Below are 23,897 nucleotides of genomic sequence, written 5' to 3'. Positions count from 1 at the left end.
TTATTTGGGAAAACATTTCTAGAACCCTTCTGAGAAGCTTAAACGCAATTGTTTTATACAGTGTTTACAATGGCTTTTAAATTTCCAAAGACCAAGGAGCTTCCCAGATGATCTGTTTGCCATCTTAGAGATAACAAATATGCCCAGTACCAGTCTGGTTTTTTATCTTTTTTTCTTTTAAATTGAGGTGAAATTCACATAACATAAAATTAACAGCACTCGATTGTTGAGTGGATATCAAAACGTTTGATTACACACAGTTGGGGAAAACTCTAACACATGGCTGGTGAGAGCACAATTGTTAGACCCTCTTTGGAGGGTGGTTTGGTGATACTTATCTAAGTTCTTGGTATTTATCCTCCAAATATACTTACACGGATGTAAAATAACACATATAAGACTATTAATCTGTACTATGTTTAATAGGAAAATATATTGAAGACAACTTAGTGACCACAGCAAATTTCAATATATCCATAGGATAGAATTTTATTTATTAAATAAGAATTAAGTTACATTAAGAAGAATGAGGCATGTATAGCACAGGAAATTATACTCAATATTTCGTAATAACCTATAAGGGAAAAGAATCTGAAAAAATATATATTATATACATATATGTATAACTACATCACTTTGCTGTACACCTGAAACTAACACTACATTGTAAATCAACTATACTTGAATTAAAAAAAAAAAAAGGAAAAAAGGGGAAAAAAAGAAGAAGAATGAGGCAGCTAAGGAAAACAAAACAAAACAAAACACCAAGATAGTATAAGCGATAAAAGTAAGGTTAAAAAAAAGTGCAAACAGTATACTAACATTTGTATGGGGGGAGGGGCATCTGTTTATAAATGCTTGATAGCTCTCTGGAAGAATTCACAAAAAACTAGTAACAGTGGTTGCCCCCAGGGAGGAAAAGAGGTATATCGTCTATTCAAATACATAAATAAATTCAAGACGTAAATAAGAAATAAATCATGCTTTTGAAATCATGACTTTTCCCCAGTTTGGCTGCTTGAACAGAGTCTTCTATCATGGCTGAGCTCTCAGAGTTCATTTAAGTGTGGAAATGCATGAAGTATATTATGGGGACAAAACGACACACAAGTAGGGTTGGCGGGAGGAGGTGAAGGGGCACGAAGCTACCCCGGGCAAGGGTATTCCTGGTGGAGGGCAAAGCTGGGACAAAGCAGTACAGAGCCCTGGGGGAGAAGCAGGCTGGTGCGCAGGATGGATTGAAAAGGCAGATGTGGCTGGAAGAGAGTGTCTAGGGGCACCTGGTAGGCAGACAAGGTAAAGGGCTGTCTAAATTCAGCTTTTACTCTGAGATGGTAAAGGCCTCCTTAGGTTTGGGCTCAGGTCCGCCCCTCACCCACTGCATAGGAGGTAACCCAGGTTACCCAGGACATGTTCTCCCCACAGTACCCCTTGGAGCTGCCTACAGGATCCAAAGGATGGGTCCTCTTTTTAAATCTGGGCATTTAGCATTTACTCAGTTTCTCTGGGCTCAACCTTCTACTGACATCAGCAAACCTTACATTCCCTCTAGCTAGTCTCTCTTTTCTCCCTTTCTTTCTTTCCTTTCATCCCATATGAGATTGCCTGGTCCCTAGGACGGGCCCACAATTCAAAGATGACCAAGCAAATAGTGCAGAAAAATCCTTTAATCTCCCTTTGAGATACCCTAGTCTCTGCCACGTTGAAAAACCAAGTTAAGTATAATCTTCAGCTTGGCCTACATTTGCAATCATTTAACAGCCAGCCACACACTCCAAGCATGTGACCTGGGTGTGGTCTATACCTCAAAGAAACACGATTTATTTTTAAACAAAAAGATCTTTTTACAGACTACCGGACATGGGTAACACCTAACTGAGCACTGCTGATAGAGATAATCCTTTGCGCAATTCTGCAACTGACTCTGCAATTGATTAAAGTTTTTAATCTCCTTCTTCTTCTTCTTCTTTGGTAATAATCAAAGAATGTATAGATCTGCTAGAAATTATCAGAAACATTCTTTATCCCAGCCAACTGTTTCCAATGCCTTTCATCTAACTGAGGGTTTCCTTCTCATCTAATTAGCTTTTCCTTCCACTTTCTCAATTACCAGCACTTCATAATCCAAAAATAATCCAGAAAGTAAAGAAGAAAGAAGTCATTAACCTGCATTTCATTTCCATCAGGTGCTTGAATATTTTTATCTAGAAATGAAGCACTTGCCTAAAGTTTTTCTGGAATGGTCTTATTTATCTACCTTATTTACCTACTGATCTACCAAAGTGACAAAATAAATTAAACACCAAGCCTTTCAGGTTTCTCAGCCAAAAAACTTCTGTTCAGCAAAACAGTCCCTGATATTTCTGCTTATAGTGTCATACCCAAGACATTCAATCCATGTACAGAGTGCCTGACAACTTAAGGAATGTGCCTAATGATTCTATTTCTGTGTCACTTTTTGAATTGCTGAAATTTTACAAACCTCCTATTAACATTATTGGCATTTCTTTGGGCTACAGTGTGGGAACTATACATAAAATTTCTAAGTAGAGTTTCTAGCCTTGGAAGTAGTTACTCTACCATAACTGACCTTGATGTATTCTCCGTGTATTATGAACCAGTACTCCTGGGACAACCACTTCCAGTGTCAGTTGATCCTGGAACTCGGATTACCCTAGAACACTTGAGTTGAAGAGACTTGAGGTCATGCAGTCTAATCTACACCCAATTCACTGGTCACGTCTACAAAACCCCCAACAAAGAAGTATTCATTCAGTTGCTTCTCAACATGGAACCCAAGACGTGAACCCAAATATCACCACAACCAGCAACATACGAAGGTGAATAACAATAGCCAATGCTCATAAAGCTTATTGTGTCGGACATTTAGTGCTCTAAGTATTCATTAACTCATTTAATGTTCTCAATAATCCCATAAAGCAGGCACTATTATTATCCCCATTTTACAGATGAAGGAACTGAGGTTAGATGACTTGTCCCAAATTACTCAGCTAGGTTCATCACACTATGAACCACGCAGTCGGCATCCAAACCCATGCTCTTGAACAATATGGCACTGACTAAACTGTAGAAATCTTCTAAGAATAAAACAAAAGAATTTAAAAATAAGCAGCCATTAGAGACTAGAAGCCCAAGTGTTCCACTCAGAGAGTGAAGACAGAGTGAGTAGCAGAAAGACGAGATCCATATGCTTAGCTTTAGTCTGACAGACTCACTGCCTCCAGAATATTGATTCTATTTCACAACTAAAACTACAGAAATTATTGTGTTTTATTTGATATTTCTTAAAAAACACTTCTTTAGTGGATCAGCATGGCTTACATTTCAAAGGAGAGAAGATGAATTTTAGGGGGAGAAAACTAGAAAAACCATTTCTTACAAAAAGGATGGGCAATGAAATGTCCTCTTCTGTGGGTCAATGGCTATGACAATAATGTAAAAATTCTTGAGATTTAGTAAAGACTGACACAGCATCATCATAGTCAAAGTGTACAATCTGGTGACAAGAACCTTAGGACAAACTTAGTTTGAGGAGTTTACTTTCTCCTGTAAGTCTTCATGTCAGAGGTTCTCACTTTCCTATTCCATCATCTTCAGAGAAAGTAAATATAAATACTTCTTGAATGTTCCCCAACTTTTCAATTTCTTATTTGAAGGGATTTCTTCAGAGAGAAAGTGATTTTATTTTATTTTTAAGAAAAGGAACCTTGAATGTAAATGGATTAAATGCTCCCACCAAAAGACACAGGCTGGCTGAATGGATACAAAAACAAGACCCATATATATGCTGTCTACAAGAGACCCACTTCAGACCTAGAGACACATACAGACTGAAAGTGAGGGGATGGAAAAAGATATTCCATGCAAATGGAAATCAAAAGAAAGCTGGAGTAGCAATTCTCATATCAGACAAAATAGACTTTAAAATAAAGACTATTACAAGAGACAAAGAAGGACACTATATAATGATCAAGGGATCGATCCAAGAGGAAGCTATAACAATTGTAAATATTTATGCACCCAACATAGGAGCACCTCAATACATAAGGCAAATACTAACAGCCATAAAAGGGGAAATCGACAGCAACACAATCATAGTAGGGGACTTTAACACCCCACTTTCACCAATGGACAGATCATCCAAAATGAAAATAAATAAGGAAACACAAGCTTTAAATGATACATTAAACAAGATGGACTTAATTGATATTTATAGGACATTCTACCCAAAAACAACAGAATACACATTTTTCTCAAGTGCTCATGGAACATTCTCCAGGATAGATCATATCTTGGGTCATAAATCAAGCCTTGGTAAATTTAAGAAAATTGAAATCGTATCAAGTATCTTTTCCGACCACAACGCTATGAGACTAGATATCAATTACAGGAAAAGATCTGTAAAAAATACAAACACATGGAGGCTACACAATACACTACTTAATAACGAAGTGATTACTGAAGAAATCAAAGGGGAAATCAAAAAATACCTAGAAACAAATGACAATGGAGATACGACAACCCAAAACCTATGGGACGCAGCAAAAGCAGTGCTAAGAGGGAAGTTTATAGCAATACAAGCCTACCTCAAGAAACAGGAAACATCTCGAATAAACAATCTAACCTTGCACCTGAAGCAATTAGAGAAAGAAGAACAAAAAAACCCCAAAGCCAGCAGAAGGAAAGAAATTATAAAGATCAGGTCAGAAATAAATGAAAAAGAAATGAAGGAAACAATAGCAAAAATCAATGAAACTAAAAGCTGGTTCTTTGAGAAGATAAACAAAATTGATAAACCATTAGCCAGACTCATCAAGAGAAAAAGGGAGAAGACTCAGATCAATAGAATTAGAAATGAAAAAGGAGAAGTAACCACTGACACTGCAGAAATACAAAAGATCATGAGAGATTACTACAAGCAACTCTATGCCAATAAAATGGACAACCTGGAAGAAATGGACAGATTCTTAGAAATGCACAAACTGCCGAGACTGAACCAGGAAGAAATAGAAAATATGAACAGACCAATCACAAGCACTGAAATTGAAACTGTGATTAAAAACCTTCCAACAAACAAAAGCCCAGGACCAGATGGCTTCACAGGTGAATTCTATCAAACATTTAGAGAAGAGCTAACACCTATCCTTCTCAAACTCTTCCAAAATATTGCAGAGGGAGGAACACTCCCAAACTCATTCTACGAGGCCACCATCACCCTGATACCAAAACCAGACAAAGATGTCACAAAGAAAGAAAACTACAGGCCAATATCACTGATGAACATAGATGCAAAAATCCTCAACAAAATACTAGCAAACAGAATCCAACAGCACATTAAAAGGATCATACACCATGATCAAGTGGGGTTTATCCCAGGAATGCAAGGATTCTTCAATATACGCAAATCAATCAATGTGATACACCATATTAACAAATTGAAGGAGAAAAACCATATGATCATCTCAATAGATGCAGAGAAAGCTTTTGACAAAATTCAACACCCATTTATGATAAAAGCCCTGCAGAAAGTAGGCATAGAGGGAACTTTCCTCAACATAATAAAGGCCATATATGACAAACCCACAGCCAACATTGTCCTCAATGGTGAAAAACTGAAACCATTTCCACTAAGATCAGGAACAAGACAAGGTTGCCCACTCTCACCACTATTATTCAACATAGTTTTGGAAGTGTTAGCCACAGCAATCAGAGAAGACAAAGAAATAAAAGGAATCCAAATCGGAAAAGAAGAAGTAAAGCTGTCACTATTTGCAGACGACATGATACTATACATAGAGAATCCTAAAGATGCTACCAGAAAACTCCTAGAGCTAATCAATGAATTTGGTAAAGTAGCAGGATACAAAATTAATGCACAGAAATCTCTTGCATTTCTATACACTAATGACGAAAAATCTGAAAGTGAAATTAAGAAAACACTCCCATTTACCATTGCAACAAAAAGAATAAAATATCTAGGAATAAACCTACCTAAGGAGACAAAAGACCTGTATGCAGAAAATTATAAGACACTGATGAAAGAAATTAAAGATGATACAAATAGATGGAGAGATATACCATGTTCCTGGATTGGAAGAATCAACATTGTGAAAATGACTCTACTACCCAAAGCAATCTACAGATTCAATGCAATCCCTATCAAACTACCACTGGCATTTTTCACAGAACTAGAACAAAAAATTTCACAATTTGTATGGAAACACAAAAGACCCCGAATAGCCAAAGCAATCTTGAGAATGAAAAATGGAGCTGGGGGAATCAGGCTTCCTGACTTCAGACTATATTACAAAGCTTCAGTAATCAAGACAGTTTGGTACTGGCACAAAAACAGAAATATAGATCAATGGAACAGGATAGAAAGCCCAGAGATAAACCCACACACATATGGTCACCTTATCTTTGATAAAGGAGGCAAGAATATACAGTGGAGAAAAGACAGCCTCTTCAATAAGTGGTGCTGGGAAAATTGGACAGGTACATGTAAAAGTATGAAATTAGAACACTCCCTTACACCATGCACAAAAATAAACTCAAAATGGATTAAAGACCTAAGTGTAAGGGCAGACACTATCAAACTCTTAGAGGAAAACATAGGCAGAACACTCTATGACATACATCACAGCAAGATTCTTTTTGACCCAGCTCCCAGAGAAATGGAAATAAGAACACAAATAAACAAATGGGACCTAATGAAACTTAAAAGCTTTTGCACAGCAAAGGAAACCATAAACAAGACCAAAAGACAACCATCAGAATAGGAGAAAATATTTGCAAATGAAGCAACTGACAAAGGATTAATCTCCAAGATTTACAAGCAGCTCATGCAGCTCAATAACAAAAAAACCAACAACCCAATCCAAAAATGGGCAGAAGACCTAAATAGACATTTCTCCAAAGAAGATATACAGATGGCCTACAGACACATGAAAGAATGCTCAACATCATTAATCATTAGAGAAATGCAAATCAAAACTACAATGAGATATCATCTCACACCGGTCAGAATGGCCATCATCAAAAAATCTAGAAACAATAAATGCTGGAGAGGGTGTGGAGGAAAGGGAACACTCTTGCACTGTTGGTGGGAATGTAAATTGATACAGCCACTATGGAGAACAGTATGGAGGTTCCTGAAAAAACTACAAATAGAACTACCATACGACCCAGCAATCCCACTACTGGGCATATACCCTGAGAAAACCATAGGTCAAAAAGAGTCATGTACCAAAATGTTCATTGCAGCTCTATTTACAATAGCCAGGACATGGAAGCAACCTAAATGTCCATCGACAGATGAATGGATAAAGAAAATGTGGCACATATATACAATGGAATATTACTCAGCCATAAAAAGAAATGAAATGGAGGTATTTGTAATGAGGTGGATGGAGTTAGAGTCTGTCATACAGAGTGAAGTAAGTCAGAAAGAGAAAAACAAATACAGTATGCTAACACATATATACGGAATCTAAGGAAAAAAAAAAAAAAAAAAAAAAAGGCCATGAAGAACCTAGTGGCAAGACGGGAATAAAGACACAGACCTACTAGAGAATGGACTTGAGGATATGGGGAGGGGGTGGGGTGAGATGTGACAGGGTAAGAGAGTGTCATGGACATATATACACTACCAAATGTAAAATAGATAACTAGTGGGAAGCAGCCGCATAGCACAGGGAGATCAGCTCGGTGCTTTGTGACCACCTAGAGGGGTGGGATGGGGAGGGTCGGAGGGAGGGAGATGCAAGAGGGAAGAGAAATGGGAACATATTGTATATGTATAACTGATTCACTTTGTTATAAAGCAGAAGCTAACACACTATTGTAAGGCAATTATACTTCAATAAAGATGTTTATAAAAAAAAAAAAAAGAAAAAAGAAAAGGACACATGGTAGCCCTATTCTTAAATAAATAAACAAGGATAGTAGTATTATTATCTAGCCTGACATTCAAGGATATTGTTCTAGTTGTTATTGTATAAGAAATCAGCCCCAAAACTTAGTTGGAGAGAACCATTTAATTATAGGTCAGCGATTTGACAGGGACAATTTGTCTCTGCTCCTCCGTGGCTGGGGCCCCAGCTGGGAAGGCTTGAAGGCTGCGGGGACTTGATTACGAGGAGGTACAATCATCTGGACACCCTTCACTCAGGCTGGCCGCCGATTACATCTGTTCCCCGAAACCTCAATTGGGTTGTCAGCTGGAACCCCTACAGTTGACTTCTCCATATGGATTCTCTATGTGGGCTGCTTGGGCTTCCTAACAATATGGTGCTTGAGTTCTAAGCGTAAGCATCCCAAAAGAGCAAGGCAAAAGTGCATGGCATATTTATGATCCTGCTTCAGAAAGGATCATATGGCATCATATGGCACCATTTCACCATATTCTACCCATCAAGGAAGTCACAAAGATCTGCCTAGGTTCAAGGGGAAGGGATGTAAGCCCTCCCCTTCCCCTCAGTGGGAGGAGTCTCAACGTCACACTAGAAGAGCACGTGGAATTGGAGATACTGCTGTGGCCATCCTTACAAAACAGAATCTGTCACACATATGAAGTAGAGCTCCCCCCAAAATCTGATCAATTTGGTGATCTAGTATTGCCGATTTTAAACTATCTCCGAGAAATGTAAAGAGGAAAAGTAAGCAATATATCAGGTATGACAGAGATCTAAGTCAGCACAGTGTAAACTGAATAATTCTAAACATTTGCTAATCATCTCCAAAGCAAATAGGCAGCTTTCAAAGAAGTAAAATTGAAAATCTTAGACTGTCTGCAAGAACCTATTAAAATGATGCATGTGTGACATTAATTTCTAATTATTACCAAAAACTCACTACCCATCAGTGGCCATTTATTTTTATTTTTTCATTTACAAGTTGGTACATTAGTTTTATTTCTACACCTATCGAAGCTTCAAGATCTGTTTATTATGCTCATATAACAATTTACAAAACCAATCAACTCTTAATAGTCTATGCCCTTCCTAACCTAAACCAAGTTTCACATAATGATTCTCAGTAAGGCAAACAGTCCAGCAAACAGGGAGCACAGCCACTGTCCAAAAGGGCAACATATTATGACAGTTTTTCCAAGTGACAGAGTTCTAAAGTTAAATAAGAGTGCTTGCAGGAATATAACTATGTCAAGAGCTTAGAATTTTACCATTATAATTCTAGCTTCTCCTACTTACATTGGGTAATCAGATCCAAACAGACCCAAACAGCTTGGATCTGTTCCCGGAGCTCCAGATGCGTACATTTAACTAGCTACTAGATACAAGATACTTAGATATCTAATAGGCATCTTGCAAAATGTCCAGCACTAAAATTCTGTTCTTTTCCCCATCAACCTTAATCCTACTGTTTTCAGTCTCTCAAAGCCTTATTTTTCTCCATAGCATTTATCATTATTGGATACATTAGCTATACCCTTATACTTGCCTTTAGGTCACATATATTAAGGCAAAATTTTTTATTCTGTGGCTTACTGCCATTTTCCCTTCGTCTAGAACAAAGGGAAATATGCCTGGCATATAGCAGGTGGTCAATAATATTGTTGAATGAATTATGACTTATCTGGGTCCCTGAGTAAATCACAAGGAGAGAACCAAGGAATAAAGGGATAAAGGAATAAAGGGTACCTTAGAACGATTATGCTTGTAAGTGGTTGACAGGGTAAGAAAGTAGCTCCAAAATATTGCTAGATTTAAAATTTTTTGTAAAGAATAAAAATGAGCAAAAACTGAGACTGTATGCGTAGGAATCTTACTGTTACATCATGCTACCTAAGCCACATCAGAATTACCAAGGAGAGCTTTTAAATTTATAGATGCTCATTCTTGCCAGTTTGGGAAATGTTGGATGGAATCTCAGGGACGAAAGATGGAATAGAGATTAGAATTTAGAAGGTCTAAACATAACCAAAGGGACCTCCCTGGTGGTGCAGCGGTTAAGAATCCGCCTGCAGGGGACACGGGTTTGATCCCTGGTCTGGGAAGATCCCACATGCTGCAGAGCAACGAAGTCCGTGCACCACAACTACTGAGCCTGCACTCTAGAGCCTGCGAGCCACAACTACCGAGCCCGTGTGCCTCAACTACTGAAGCCTGCGCACCTAGAGCCCATGCTCCACAACAAGAGAAGCCACCACAATGAGAAGCTCCACACCGCAAGGGGAGTAGCCCCCACTCGCCTCAACTAGAGAAAGCCTGTGCGCAGCAACGAAGACCCAGTGCAGCCAAACTATCTATCTATCTGTCTGTCTGTCTGTCTATCTATCTATCTGTATAACCGAATACCCTGTAGTCTGTCTAAAGAAAGGACAGGTTAAAAGGAAAGGGAATCACCCACATAGCATCTGTAAAAACAGACTCTATTCTACCCTTAATGTAGATCTATCCCTCTAGAAGAGATAGATGCCTCAAGCTTCCACAGCTTGGTGTCACAATCCATTAAATTCCTCCAACTCGATTTTGATTTTATGCTCTCCAAGAAACTGTGTATAGCATTTAGCCTTCCACATAGATTAGCCTTCAGGGAGAAAATGTGCACTTCAGCAAATATGAATAGCTAGTCTCCTTATGGATATACTTCTCATTATAAATTTGAAATTTGCATTCTGGTTTGTGCATCAGTCTTGGGAGTTCGGTTAATGTGAGTCACCTCCAAGGCATACTGAAAATACCAACTCTGTTAGCTTAAAAGAGCTGAGGAACAGACCCTGGTAGCCCTATCAAGGTTGTACTAACTGAGCAGAAACAAAGAGAGGGCAAGAAAGAAAGAAGTGACTGTAGGTTTTGGTTTTGTATCCAACTGGAGAAAAAAACCCAAAAAAACCCGAGGTTGATATACTTACTACTTAACCCACTAGCCAAAGCAGTGAATTGACCTCATCCTCCTGATGCCCTGGCTCACCACTCCCGATGTACACTGCCAGGTCTTCTCTCGGCATCCAAGACTCCTTAGCAATTCATTTTCATCAATTCTACCCTTATAAAAATGTGGAGGGGTACTCTCTGCTCCAACTCACAGGATTAATCCAATCAGCCAATTAGCCTAGTCTAGCCCGAAGCTATCTCCCTCCTTTCCAGTCCTCTCCACACTGCAGTAAGGAGACCAACAATTAGCCCCATAGCAACTGCTTTCAGCAGTTCAAGCGTGGGTGCCCTCAAGGTAAAGCCATAGTCACCTGGTTTCAGCTACAGTCTACGTTTCCAGGCTCCTCTTCACGTGCTTGGCTCATTCTGGAGCTCTGCGTCCTGTTATACTTATGAGCCTTTGGACATGGCATCTACTCCCTCCTCCAGAAAGACTGTCTAGATCACCCTGCCAACCTGACCACCTCCCTTCACCTGTGTAACTTACCAGTCCTTCAGGACACCATACAGATGTCATTTCCTCCCCAACTGAGTTATACTCCTGTGTACAAGTTTCCATGTGGTTACCCTACCTGAGTCCTTGTCAAAGTGTACTGCAGTTTCCTATCTATGTTTCTGCCCCTCCCCAACTAGACTATAAGCTACTTGTAGGCAAGAACCATGTCTGGGCACTTAGTAGATGCTCAAAGAATAAATAGATACTTTGGACAAAATATGGACGTCTCAATCATCCTCATCTCTCTTGTCTGATATAATTTTTATAATTTTGGTCTCTTCTTTTACATACTAAAGTCACATTATTTGCCACCAACCATCACCTATCTCTCTGCCAAAAACGGTAATGGCAATTAAGAATTACATGTATCCTGGGAATTCCCTGCAGTCCAGTGGTTAGGACTCTACGCTTTCACTGCCATGGCTGGGGTTCAGTTCCTGGTCGGGGAACTAAGATCCCACAAGCTGAGCAGAGCAGCCAAAAAACAAAACAAAACAAAAAGAATTACATCTATCCTAAGATGATAGGGAGACTTTTCAGGTACACTTTAGTATTGTTTGAAAATTGAACAATGCAAACAGATTGCTTTGCTAGTTTTAAAGATAAGTAAATTTTATTTTATTTTTTAATATTGATTGATTGATTGATTGATTGATTGATTGATTGATTGATTGCTTGCTTGCTGCACTGGGTCTTTGCTGCTGTGCCCGGGCTTTTCTCTAGTTGTGGCGAGCTAGGGCTACTCTTCGTTGCGGTGTGTGGGCTTCTCATTGCGGTGGCTTCTCTTTGTTGTGGAGCACGGGCTCTAGGCACGAGGGCTCAGTAGTTGTGGCTCGCAGGCTCTGGAGCGCAGGCTCAGTAGTTGTGGCGCACGGGCTTAGTTGCTCTGCGGCATGTGGGATCTTCCCGGACCAGGGCTCAAACCTGTGTCTCCTGCATTGGCAGGCGGATTCTTAACCACTGCACCACCAAAGATAAGTAAATTTTAAATTTAAAACTTCAGTCATGCTGGGCTTCCCTGGTGGCGCAATGGTTCGAGCCCTGGTCCGGGAGGATCCCACATGCCGCAGAGTAAATAGGCCCGTGCACCACAACTACTGAGCCTGTGCTCTAGAGTCCACGAGCCACAACTACTGAGCCCGTGTGCCACAACTACTGAAGCCCACGTGCTTAGAGGCCGTGCTCCACAACACGAGAAGCCACCGCAATGAAGAGTAGCCCCCGCTCACCGCAACTAGAGGAAGCCCACGTGCAGCAGTGAAGACCCAACGCAGCCAAAAATAAAATAAATAAAATAAAAATTAAAAAAAAAAATTCAGTCATGCTGAAAAATACAGTTTACATACATATACACACTCATGAAATACAAATTTCTTTGCCCAAACATTGCCAGGCATTTCCATATATATCTGTCCTAACACAAATATTTTAAAACTTCTTAGTTCTCTTTGCTAAGAAGAAAACAATCTCAAACTAAGCTGATATGTAGAATAATTCATTAGCTGTCTCAAGCAGCAAATACCCAGCTTTTGGGGGGAAATAATGTGACTTCGGTAGTTTTTTTTTTTTAAGTGGTATTAATAGCCAAAGAGAACTATCTCCCTCTGAGGGATAACATTTAAATTATCCCTTAAGTAGACCCAAGTATATTGCTAAAAAATTAGTATGGTTAGAGTTTTGCAGTGCATTTTATATTTTTAAAAAAAGGAAAAAGAAAAGAGATAAACATGCATAGTCTCCTATAATCCAGATTTCCTTTCCAAAGCACTGATTTCCAGGCACTTTCCTACTATTAGGTTATTTTATTTTATGGTTAACATGAAAACAGAATTTTAAATCAAAGGACAGACTGCACTGTGCAAACTAGAATTGCTCATTTTTCACAAGTCCCAGTTCCAGCAGGAGAGCTCTGCAATTTGTTCTCAAGGAACAGGATTTTTTTTTCCTTTAACCCTCCCCTAGACTCTCCTAAGTACTTTCCCATCACCTCTCATCCAACAGTCTGAAAGCACTTCACAAACAAGCACTGATCTTTATGCTTTCTGTGGAGCCGAAGGCAAGCATCGCCACACCACTTTATAGATGGGGAAAACGAGGAGCAGAGATGAAGACTTGCTGGACACGAATAAATGCTGGAAGAGGCAAGCCATACGGCCCTGGCTTAGCCCTTCCAGGCTGTCTCATCCACCTGGGTGGGCCCACGCCATTTCTCCCAAGCACCCGTCGGGTATTTTAATGCATTTCAGGAACCCACTCTCAGTTTTGGTTGTGCAAATAGAAGTACAAGGGGAATAGCTTCCTGTGAAGGTGCCAAGTTTTCTTTTGCTATTGATATGAAAGGAAATATTTAGTTTCCTGTTCCTCAAGAACCAAAACTTTGAAGCCCTGCATGGGACAGCCAGAGCACCCCCAAAGTGGTCAATATTGAATTCTCTTTGTTTCGTCTCAATTTCATTAAAAATACTTTTCAACAAGACATAATTTTGTTAGACCCCCCAAATCAGAAAATTGATATTACTCTTACTATTTAATACCTTTACAAATTAATTTCTTTAAATTAAAAAGAAAAAAAAACTTCGGACTTAAAGGAATGGGAGGGAATCACTAGACATATATGAAACACCTGCTAGAACCGAAGCTTCATTCATAATAGTTTCTGTTGCGTTTACAACACGGTACTGTGAGTCATTGGTTCTTAATGATTCTCAATGTGAGTAACATGAAACGTTTTAGAAAGCAAAACCTCCATCAGTGATAGGGGAAATATGAGTAATGGGGAAAAGAGGGATTGTGAGTTACTAATAGAGAAGATGAATTTTTTTAAAACTACATTTGTTTAGTGTTCGGAAACAAATATTTAAATTCTAGCACTAGCATTCATTGTTTGGGTGGGTCTGGTCTATAAAATGGAAATAAACTCACAGGGTCCTTGTTAGGTTATGAAAGGATGCATTTAAATACCCTAATCAAGGTGTGTCAAGCACTTAACAAGTTGGTTCTCTTCCGTTTTCATACTTTAAAAGATGGAGGGAGAATTTGGGTTCTATGCATGATTCCTCAGAAAGGGAGGGAGCAGAGTAGTATTTATTACAGTGTGTGGCGGGGAAGACTGAGGGCTCTAAAAAACCATGTGGCGGCAAAAAGATGAAACAAGAATGCCAAAGATATTGATAATCTTGAAGTTGGGTGATGAGTACATAGGGGTCATCATATTCTCTCTAAGTATGTTTGAAAATTCCTATAATAAAAAGTACAAACAATAAAAATACATTTTGATGGTATTAACTTAAAAAAAAAAGGACGAGGGCTTCCCTGGTGGCGCAGTGGTTCAGAATCTGCCTGCCAATGCAGGGGACACGGGTTCGAGCCCTGGTCTGGGAAGATCCCACATGCGCGGAGCAACTAGGCCCATGAGCCACAACTACTGAGCCTGCGCATCTGGAGCCTGTGCTCCGCAACCGGAGAGGCCGCTACAGTGAGACGCCCACGCACCGCGATGAAGAGTGGCCCCCGCTCGCCACAACTGGAGAAAGCCCTCGCACAGAAACGAAGACCCAACACAGCCATAAATAAATAAATAAATAAATAAATAAATAAATAATTAAAAAAAAAAAAAAAAAAAAAGGACGAGAAGGAGAGCTCTAGAGTCCCAGACCTGGGATTGAATCTCTGCTTTCTACTCTGTGAACTTGATAAGTTAGTTTACCGTTCTGTGCTTCGATTTCCTTTCTTGTAAAAGGGGATAATGAGGATGTGGCCAGTGCAGAGATGTACCGCTCAGATCCTTCTTCCAGAAAGACCTCCCTGCCCAGCTGGTTAGCGGACAGCCTCCTTTAGGGTACGGTCTGCTATTTATTTTATTTATTTATTTTTGGCTGCATTGGGTTTTCATTGCTGTGCACAGGCTTTCTCTAGTTGCGGCAAGCAGGGGCTACTCTTCATTGTGGTGTGCGGGCTTCTCATTGCAGTGGCTTCTCCTGTTGTGGAGCACGGGTTCTAGGGTGCACGGGTTTCATAGTTGTGGCATGCAGACTCAGTAGTTGTGGTGCACGGGCTCAGTTGCTCCACGGCATGTGGGATCTTCCCAGACCGGGGATCGAACCCATGTCCCCTGCACTGGCAGGCAGATTCTTAACCACTGTGCCACCAGGGAAGTCCTAAGAAATAATTCTTATTAAAAACTTCATGCCAATGATTAGAATGGTGTGTTCAAAGTTTTAAAAAGAAACCACGATATAGTTAATGTGATATTATAGTTTAAATGTGAACAGGTTTTAATAACTTTTGCAGCAAGAGATTGGAAGTTTCATCTATTTTGCTGTTGGCAGTGGTGGTATGAATACAGTGCTAGTATTAAACAACTGAGGTTGTTAAGATTTACATAGCCCATCGACAGACGAATGGATAAAGAAGATGTGGTACATGTATACAATGGAATATTACTCAGCCATAAAAAGGAATGAAATTGGGACATTGGTAGAGACGTGGATGGACCTAGAGACTGTCATACAGAATGAAGTAAGTCAGAAAGAGGAAAACAAATATCGTATATTAACGCATATATGTGGAATCTAGAAAAATGGTACAGACGAACCGGTTTGCAAGGCAGAAATAGAGACACAAATGTAGAGAACAAACGTATAGACACCAAGGGGGGGAAGGCGGGGGGCTGGTGGTGGGATGAATTGGGAGATTGGGATTGACATATATACACTAATATGTATAAAATAGATAACTAATAAGAACCTGCTGTATAAAAATAAATAAATAAATAAAATACAAATTTAAAAAGAATTACATAAATTTTTTTTTCTTTTTTTTTTTTTGGCTGTGTTGGGTCTTCGTTGCTGCACGTGGGCTTCCCATTGCAGTGGCTTCTCTTGTTGTGGAGCATGGGCTCTAGGCACAAGGGTTTCAGTAGTTGTGGCATACAGGCTCTAGAGCGCAGGCTCAGTAGTTGTGGCACACGGGCTTAGCTGCTCCGTGGCATGTGGGATCTTCCCGGACCAGGGCTCAAATCTGTGTCTCCTGCATTGACAGGCAGATTCTTAACCACTGCGCCACCAAGGAAGTCCCGAGTTACATAAATTTAGCATAGAATTTTACAGATGAGGCTTATGAGTTAAAAGAATCAATATTAAAAACTTGTATATTCCCAACTAACTCTTTAAGATAATATACATATTTGGCCCTTTATGACTTTTTTAATTTTTTTTACCTAGACACATCACTAGGCTCAAGCTAGTATGACTATATATTATTAAATCAGGAAACAAATATTGCATTACAAACACTAATTCCAGAAGACTTCACACCCACATTCCAAAATCTAATTAGATTAATTTCCCAGGGCATACGTGTATTCTTGGTAGCTTGCAATTTTTAAGTGTCAAAATAAAGCCTTATTTTTAAATGTGGGTGGTGTTGATGAAACAAGTATGAGTAATACTTGCAGGAAACACAATATTAGCTTTAGCAAGGAAGTGGGTGATACTTGAATAGTCCTTCAAAGAGGCACTTTCCATGTCGCACCAATGTAAAGCAAGAGTTCTAATGTGATCACACGGTAAGCACAGACAAAACCCCTTACGGTGCTTGAAACACAGTTTTACTTACCAAAAATGCAATGTTCAGGATGATATCTAATGTATAAAGTGAAGGCAACAAGCTGATGGGTAAATTTCCAACCACAGAATCACCTGACCTCCCCTGTTTTGTTTAATATCTACTAACCAGAGAGACAAATATCATATCGCTTACATGTGGAATCTAAAAAAATGATACAAATGAACTTATTTACAAAACAGAAATAGACTGGGGATTCCCTGGTGGTCCAGTGGTTAGGACTTGGTGCTTTCAATACTGTGGGTCCCGGTTCAATCCCTGGTCGGGGAACTAAGATCACACATGTCCCGAGCTGCACGGCACAATAAATAAATAAAGACAAACAAAAACAGACTCACAGACATAGAAGACAAACTTCTGGTTACCAAAAGGGAAAGGGGGGGAGGGGAGGGATAAATTAGGAGTTTGGGATTAGCAGATACAAACTACTATATATCAGTAAAAAAGATAAACAAGAAGGACCTACTGTATAGCACAGGGAACTATATTCAATATCTTGTAATAACTTATAATGAAAAAATGTGAAAAAGAATATATATATATATGACTGAATCACTTTGCTGTACACCTGAAACATTATAAATCAACTACACTTCGATTACAAAAAATAAAGATAAAAAGTAAACTAATTTTTTAAAAAATCTACTAACCAGAAAAGACTGTGTAAACCCTGTTTTAATAGAGAGGTAGGGATGACAGAATTAAACTTGATTTGGTCTATCTTTCGAGGCAGTTCTGCTCTGCTCACCGAAGTTCCAAGAGTGATGTCTCCCCTGTTGGTCTTGCCATGTTTATCCCAAACAGAAATCTCTGAAGGATTAAAGAAGAAAGAGCAGGAGAAGAGCTATGAACTGTTGTTAGTACTCTACTCCATTTAGTACTGGCAAGTAATAATAGGTACTAATTCTCCAAATCCTGCAACTATTAACAGTCCATTAGGGCTTCCCTGGTGGCGCAGTGGTTAAGAATCCGCCTGCCAATGCAGGGGACATGGGTTCGAGCCCTGGTCCAGGAAGATCCCACATGCTGTGGAGCAACTAAGCCCGTGCGCCACAACTACTGAGCCTGCAAGCCACAACTACTGAGCCCGCATGCCACAACTACTGAAGCCCGCCTGCCACAACTACTGAAGCCTGTGCGCCTAGAGCCCGTGCTCCGCAATGAGAGAAGCCACCGCAATGAGAAGCCCACGCACCGCAACGAAGAGTAGCCCCCGCTCGCCGCAACTGGGCAACGAAGACCCAACGCAGCCAAAAATAAATAGATTAATTAATTAATTTAAAAAATTATTTTAAAAAAATGTCTAGAGGGACTTCCCTGGCGGTCCAGTGGTTACGACTCCTCACTTCTGAACTAAAATCCCACAGGCCGGGCTTCCCTGGTGGCGCAGTGGTTGAGAATCTGCCTGCCAATGCAGGGGACACGGGTTCGAGCCCTGGTCTGGGAAGATCCCACATGCCGTGGAGCAACTAAGCCCGTGTGCCACCACTACTGAGCCTGCGCGTCTGGAGCCTGTGCTCCGCAACAAGAGAGGCCGCGACAGTGAGAGGCCCGCGCACCGCGATGAAGAGTGGCCCCCGCTCGCCGCAACTAGAGAAAGCCCTCGCACAGAAACAAAGACCGCAACTAGAGAAAGCCCTCGCACAGAAACAAAGACCCAACACAGCCAAAAATAAAAAAATAAATAAAAGTGAAATTCTTAAAAAAAAAAAAAAAAAAAATCCCACAGGCCGTGCAGTGTGTCCCCCCCACAAAACGGAGATCTAGACTGTGTATTTGTGAGGAAGCAGTATAAATCTCTGGACTTTCTGCTCAATTTTGCTGTGAAACTATAACTGCTCTAAAAAATAAGTCTATTTAAAAAAAAATGGTGCCTAGAATTATTTTTTTTTAAATGTTTACAACTGCCAAAGTGCAGAAAGGCATTAAAACTACCCTCCCATTACTTTAAAACAGCAAATGTTAAAACAAAAGGAAAAAAAGGATTCATTCATTTATTCAATAAATATTTCTTTCTTTTTAATATATTTATTTATTTTTGGCTGTGCTGGGTCTTCGTTGCTGTGCGCGGGCTTTCTCTAGTTGCAGTGAGCGGGGGCTACTCTTTGTTGTGGTGCGCGGGCTTCTCATTGCGGTGGCTTCTCTTATTGCGGAGCACGGGCTCTAGGCACACAGGCTTCAGTAGTTGTGGCAGGCGGGCTTCAGTAGTTGTGGCACGTGGGCTCAGTAGTTGTGGCTTGCAGGCTCAGTAGTTGTGGCGCACGGGCTTAGTTGCTCCACGGCATGTGGGATCTTCCCGGACCAGGGCTGGAACCCGTGTCCCCTGCATTGGCAGGCAGATTCTTAACTACTGCCCCACCAGGGAAGTCCCTCAATAAATATTTCTTGAACTCCCAACTGTGAGGCAGGCATTGTTCCTGGTCCAGTTGGTAGACAACTCTTTCACTGCTGCCTCTTAAAGGTGCACACCACAATCAATGTCACTATATTCAACAAATTGTGGAATGCACATTATATGCCTGGCACTGTCCTAAAAACATAGGTTTAAGAAAAAAAATTAAGTACAATCAACACAGGTGGCTTAACATAGTAATATGTTAACCAATATGTATTATTCGGGTCTCTCTGTTTGCTTTCTTGCTGTTATTATTTTGGGCTACTCCATTTCTTATTAGCACCAAAAGAAAGATGGCAGAGAGGACACTAGGAGATAAAGGTAGATTCTGTCACCGAGTAAATTTTTAGCCACAAAGAGTAGAACAGTTATAAGGAAAGCTAAAATTTCCAATGGACTTTTTCTTACTTCACATTAATGATCAAGCTTACAAAAAGTTGAGCTGACACTTCAATAACTTCTCACTTCTTTCTAACACGTAGCTACAAAACCAAAAAAAAAAATTCAAATGTAAGAAATTCTTGCTTTGCCATTTCTCCAATGACCAGTCACAATTTCAACAAGTCAGTGAAAACTATTTAGCCTATTAACATGACTTTTTAAACAAAGTCGTGAGTAAATGCATTTTGGTTAATTTTGGTACAGAAACAATTTTACCCTAGTCACTTTAAATCAGCCGTTTATACTTTGTTATAGCTCCTGATATAAAATAGAAGTCCCCTATTTTAATACAATTTAATCCAATAAAGTTATTACAAATTATGGGTTTTGAGTCCATTTTTATGATTGCCTGATAACTTCCTGACATTTTATGATTTCTCAAAAATGTCCTAGAATATCAAAGTTTATGCCTATGGAGAGGTTAAAAAAAAAAAAAAAGGAGAAAAGAGAACGGTTTTACTCTGTCTACAAAGCAGGATGTGGCTAAGAACAGGCCTTTAATGTAAAGTGCATGTTAGAAACCTGTCATTTTGAAAAGCCTGCCTGGACGTTGACTGGCATCCTAAAACGTGTGTGAAACTGGATGTCATTTGTGGAGGTCTATGAAAGCTGAGAACACCTATTACAAAGAGCTCGTGGCTACCCGAACCAGAGCTCCATCTCCCTCCATACAGAAGCATCATTCTGCCATGTTAGGCTTGAGCGCCCCATCATTATCTCATTACCTATGTGCATGATCCCCACAGCCACCATTCAAGGAAAACCCTCAATCACGGCCCTGCCAGGCTGCCCAGGGCTGCCCAACGCACCGCACAACACTGAGTCTCTCACCACCAGAGAACTGGAGGTTTATTTTTCAGAATCCTTCATTATTCTAATTTTTAAAAAATCTCAAACATTAATAAAACAAGGCAACTGGAAACAGACATTTCGTTCCCCTTCTACTTCTTGGAATTTAAACTCAGATTTTGCACTTCTCTCAGCACAAATTATGTGATCATTCTTTTCCCTCTATTAACCTCTAAGCCACTAAAGGGCAAAGGGCAATACTCTACTGGAATGCCTTTTTCTTTTTTTTAACTCTTCACTGACATATACTTGTATAGAGACAACGGATGACTCATTCTTCCTCATAAACTTAAAAACAAGTGAAAAAAATTCTCAATTAGTTTACACACCTTCTCCCTTAAAAATCTTTTCCAATTATTTTCACTGTAGAAAATTTCAAGCATAGACAGTAGAAAGCATAGTATCACAAGTCCTCCTGTACCCATCACCCAGCTTCAACAATGACCAACTCCCAAGCACGTTCCCTTCATTGACATCCCCATCCACTACCACCCCAAATTCTTTTGAAGCAAATCCAAGATTTCCTTTCATTCATATATATTCCAGTTCCCACTGATTTTCAACAACTCCCTGTCTTTGCCTTCCTTCCCACCCTCTACCTCCAAAAATAAGTGTACAGAATAATGCAGGTGATTGTAGCTATTTTACCGGTTTTCTTCTCTTAGCTACCCCCCCTCTTCTGGATCACCTTCTATAACGTTCACCAACATCACCGTGAAGTGCCCACCATTGTGTTCAGTCCCTTTAACTACAGCCTATTTCACTTAGAAATATATTGCATTCCCCCCACCCCAATAATCGCCTTCTCTAGTTTGAACAAGTGAAACAAAATCGTGCCAAATTTTCTATTCTCTTGATTAAAAATTACTTCTGATTTGTTCCCCTCATCCCAGAAAAGGTAAAAAGAGCCAAAGGGAGTGGAGAAGGAATAGAAGAAGAAAGAAATTCAACACTTAAAATGGTAGATTCTGCCTAATTGGCCGTGTGTAAATACTTAAAACCATCTGTTACTTTATTTTTTAAATGAATATTTGTAAACATCAGTCGAAAATTGGAGTCCCTTTTGATAGAGGATGTTTATAAAATGAGTTATCTTAATGTAAGGGAGCTATTGCCTTCAGGATTTTGGTATTAATACCAGTGGCTGCTTCTGAGCCTAAGAAGTGGTTATGTAAAAACAATTAAAGCAAAAAAAAAAAAAAAAAAAATTAAGGGAGGGTGCGCGCTGTTTCTATAGCTGCTCTAACCTTGTTTTATTTTGACGTGAGATTTCTTCGCCTCAGCTCAGAGAGCCACCACCACCCCACACTTTCTCCTCCACACCCTTTACAAATGGAATTCCGAAGGGAGGCACTTTCGAGTTCACCATGGGAAATGTCTCATCTTGAGAACACTTCAGGGCGATAGTTGAGATTTCATCTACTCCTCCCTCTGGACACTGCTCTGCACATCCCTTGCCCGGTGATTGCCTCAGGAATCCAGAGGAAGGCAGGGAAACGAGCTCCGGTCCACAAGCCACAGCCTCTCCTCCCCGAGGACGGCCTGTGCACCGCCTTGGCATCCTCCTTTCGCCCTGGTCCGGGGAGAGGAGCTTCCAGACAGCACGCTACTTGTTTATCCATCCGCGCCCCAGGTTAAGAATCCCGGCGGGGCGCTCCCTACCCCAGTTTAGCCTCTTTCCTCTGAGCAGTCAAAAAATATAAAATCTACCCCGCGAATGCCTCTTCCTGAAGGTGATAACACCAGATCTCCCTCTAACTCCGACTACTTTCCCCTCCAGGCCAAACGCCGCAGTCCCCACATCAAATCGAGGATCTGAGCTGCCCCTCAAAAAATCACAAGTGCACCCCTAAACCACCACAGGGCAAACGTCCTCGCCACTAGGAGGAAGACACCAGTTCTCGCCCCTGCGCCCCAAAACCCAAGACCCGGGGCCGGCCCCTCCAGGGCCGCCCCGCCCCCCGGAGGAGCGCCTGACCCGCCCGCACCTCCACGAAGAGAAAGCAGCCTAGGACCTCGGGTCTGGGCGCCGAACACCGAACGCAGCCCTGAAAATCCCCGGGCCTCCACGCCCCCATTGGATCGGCCCGCGGCGCATCGGTTACTCGCTCCGGGGGATTAAGGCTCTTCCCAACACACACCGCTGGCCTCGGGCGCCGAGGAGAGGGAGTCCCGCCCGCGCCTCCGGCTCAGGCCGCGGGGGGACCCAGATCCGCGCCCCCTGCTCGGGCCGCCGGGGACCCACCCCAGCGCCCCTCACCTCCGAAGGGCGAATCTGGCTCGCACCTCCTGCTCAAGCCAAGGCCGACGAGAGGCTCCCGGACCTGCGCCTACCCCCAGGCCGCCGGGACCCCGACCAGCGCGCGGTCGCCTCCACCCGGGCAGCCCGGCCCGCGCCCCCAGCCCAGGCGCGCCAGGCACCTTCCCCCGCATCCCGGCGGGCCCAGCCCCTCACTCACCCAGAGCTCGGTGCCCCAGCTCATGGTGCAGGGGGCGGAAAGGGGCGCGCCGCGCGGCAGGCGCGGCTCTCCGGTCCCCCTCCCAGGCGATCCCTTCGCCCCTCGAGATCCCCGCGACCGAGGAAAGCCCGTGCCCGCGCGGTCGCCGCCTCCTCTGGCTCGCCGCTCCTCGCCTTGAGTCTCCTCGGCGGCTCCTCCTCCCCTTCGCTCCTCAGCAAAATGGCCCGAGGAAGCAGCAGCCGCGGTCGCCGCAGCGCCCGCCAGCCCGCCCCACAGCCCGAGAGCAAGGGGAGGGGGAGGGGCGGGAGGGGGCGGGACTGCACGCCGGGGGCGGGGTCGGCCTGACAGCTCGCGCACGCGCGCGCCCCGCCCCCGGCCCCACCTCCCCCTAGGCGCCCTCCGCCCCGCCCGCGTGGTCCGGGGGTCCGGAAGGACCCGGAGGGAGGAGGGGGCACCGCCGGGACTTGGAGGCCCGGACCTTCCCCCCGCACCCCACTACCGATTTTTTTTTATTACTTATTAGCAACCACACTCTCTGCTCTTAGGACAACCACTCGCCTTTGAACATAGCCGGCCCCGGTTATTACGGGTGCTCTGCAGAGGCCTGAGGTTGCTCCCCTGCGCCGAGCGCCGCTTTGAATTTCAGGACCATACTTTTCCCTGGCAGCCATTCACACCGACCGGAGTTCGCTCGGATGGTCTTTCCCCACCGCCCG

General features: G+C 41.9%; 1 protein-coding gene across 7 annotated transcripts in view; it reads right to left on the bottom strand.

Moving 5' to 3' along the window:
- Nucleotides 1-23,416, bottom strand: part of FNBP1 (formin binding protein 1) — a 147,864-nt gene extending 124,448 nt beyond the window's left edge. For all 7 annotated transcript variants that reach the window (XM_068553616.1, XM_068553614.1, XM_068553615.1 and 4 more), the window contains exon 1: nucleotides 23,182-23,416. In XM_068553616.1, the coding sequence (XP_068409717.1) occupies nucleotides 23,182-23,205 (24 nt within the window). In that variant the 5' untranslated portion in view covers nucleotides 23,206-23,416. The remainder of the gene's footprint in view (nucleotides 1-23,181) is intronic.
- Nucleotides 23,417-23,897: the final 481 nt, after the last annotated feature.

The sequence above is a fragment of the Eschrichtius robustus genome, chromosome 10 (assembly GCF_028021215.1).
Source record: "Eschrichtius robustus isolate mEscRob2 chromosome 10, mEscRob2.pri, whole genome shotgun sequence".
NCBI lineage: Eukaryota > Metazoa > Chordata > Mammalia > Artiodactyla > Eschrichtiidae > Eschrichtius > Eschrichtius robustus.
The sequence above is the reverse complement of the archived record's forward strand: the minus strand, read 5'-3'. Positions and strand labels throughout refer to the sequence as shown.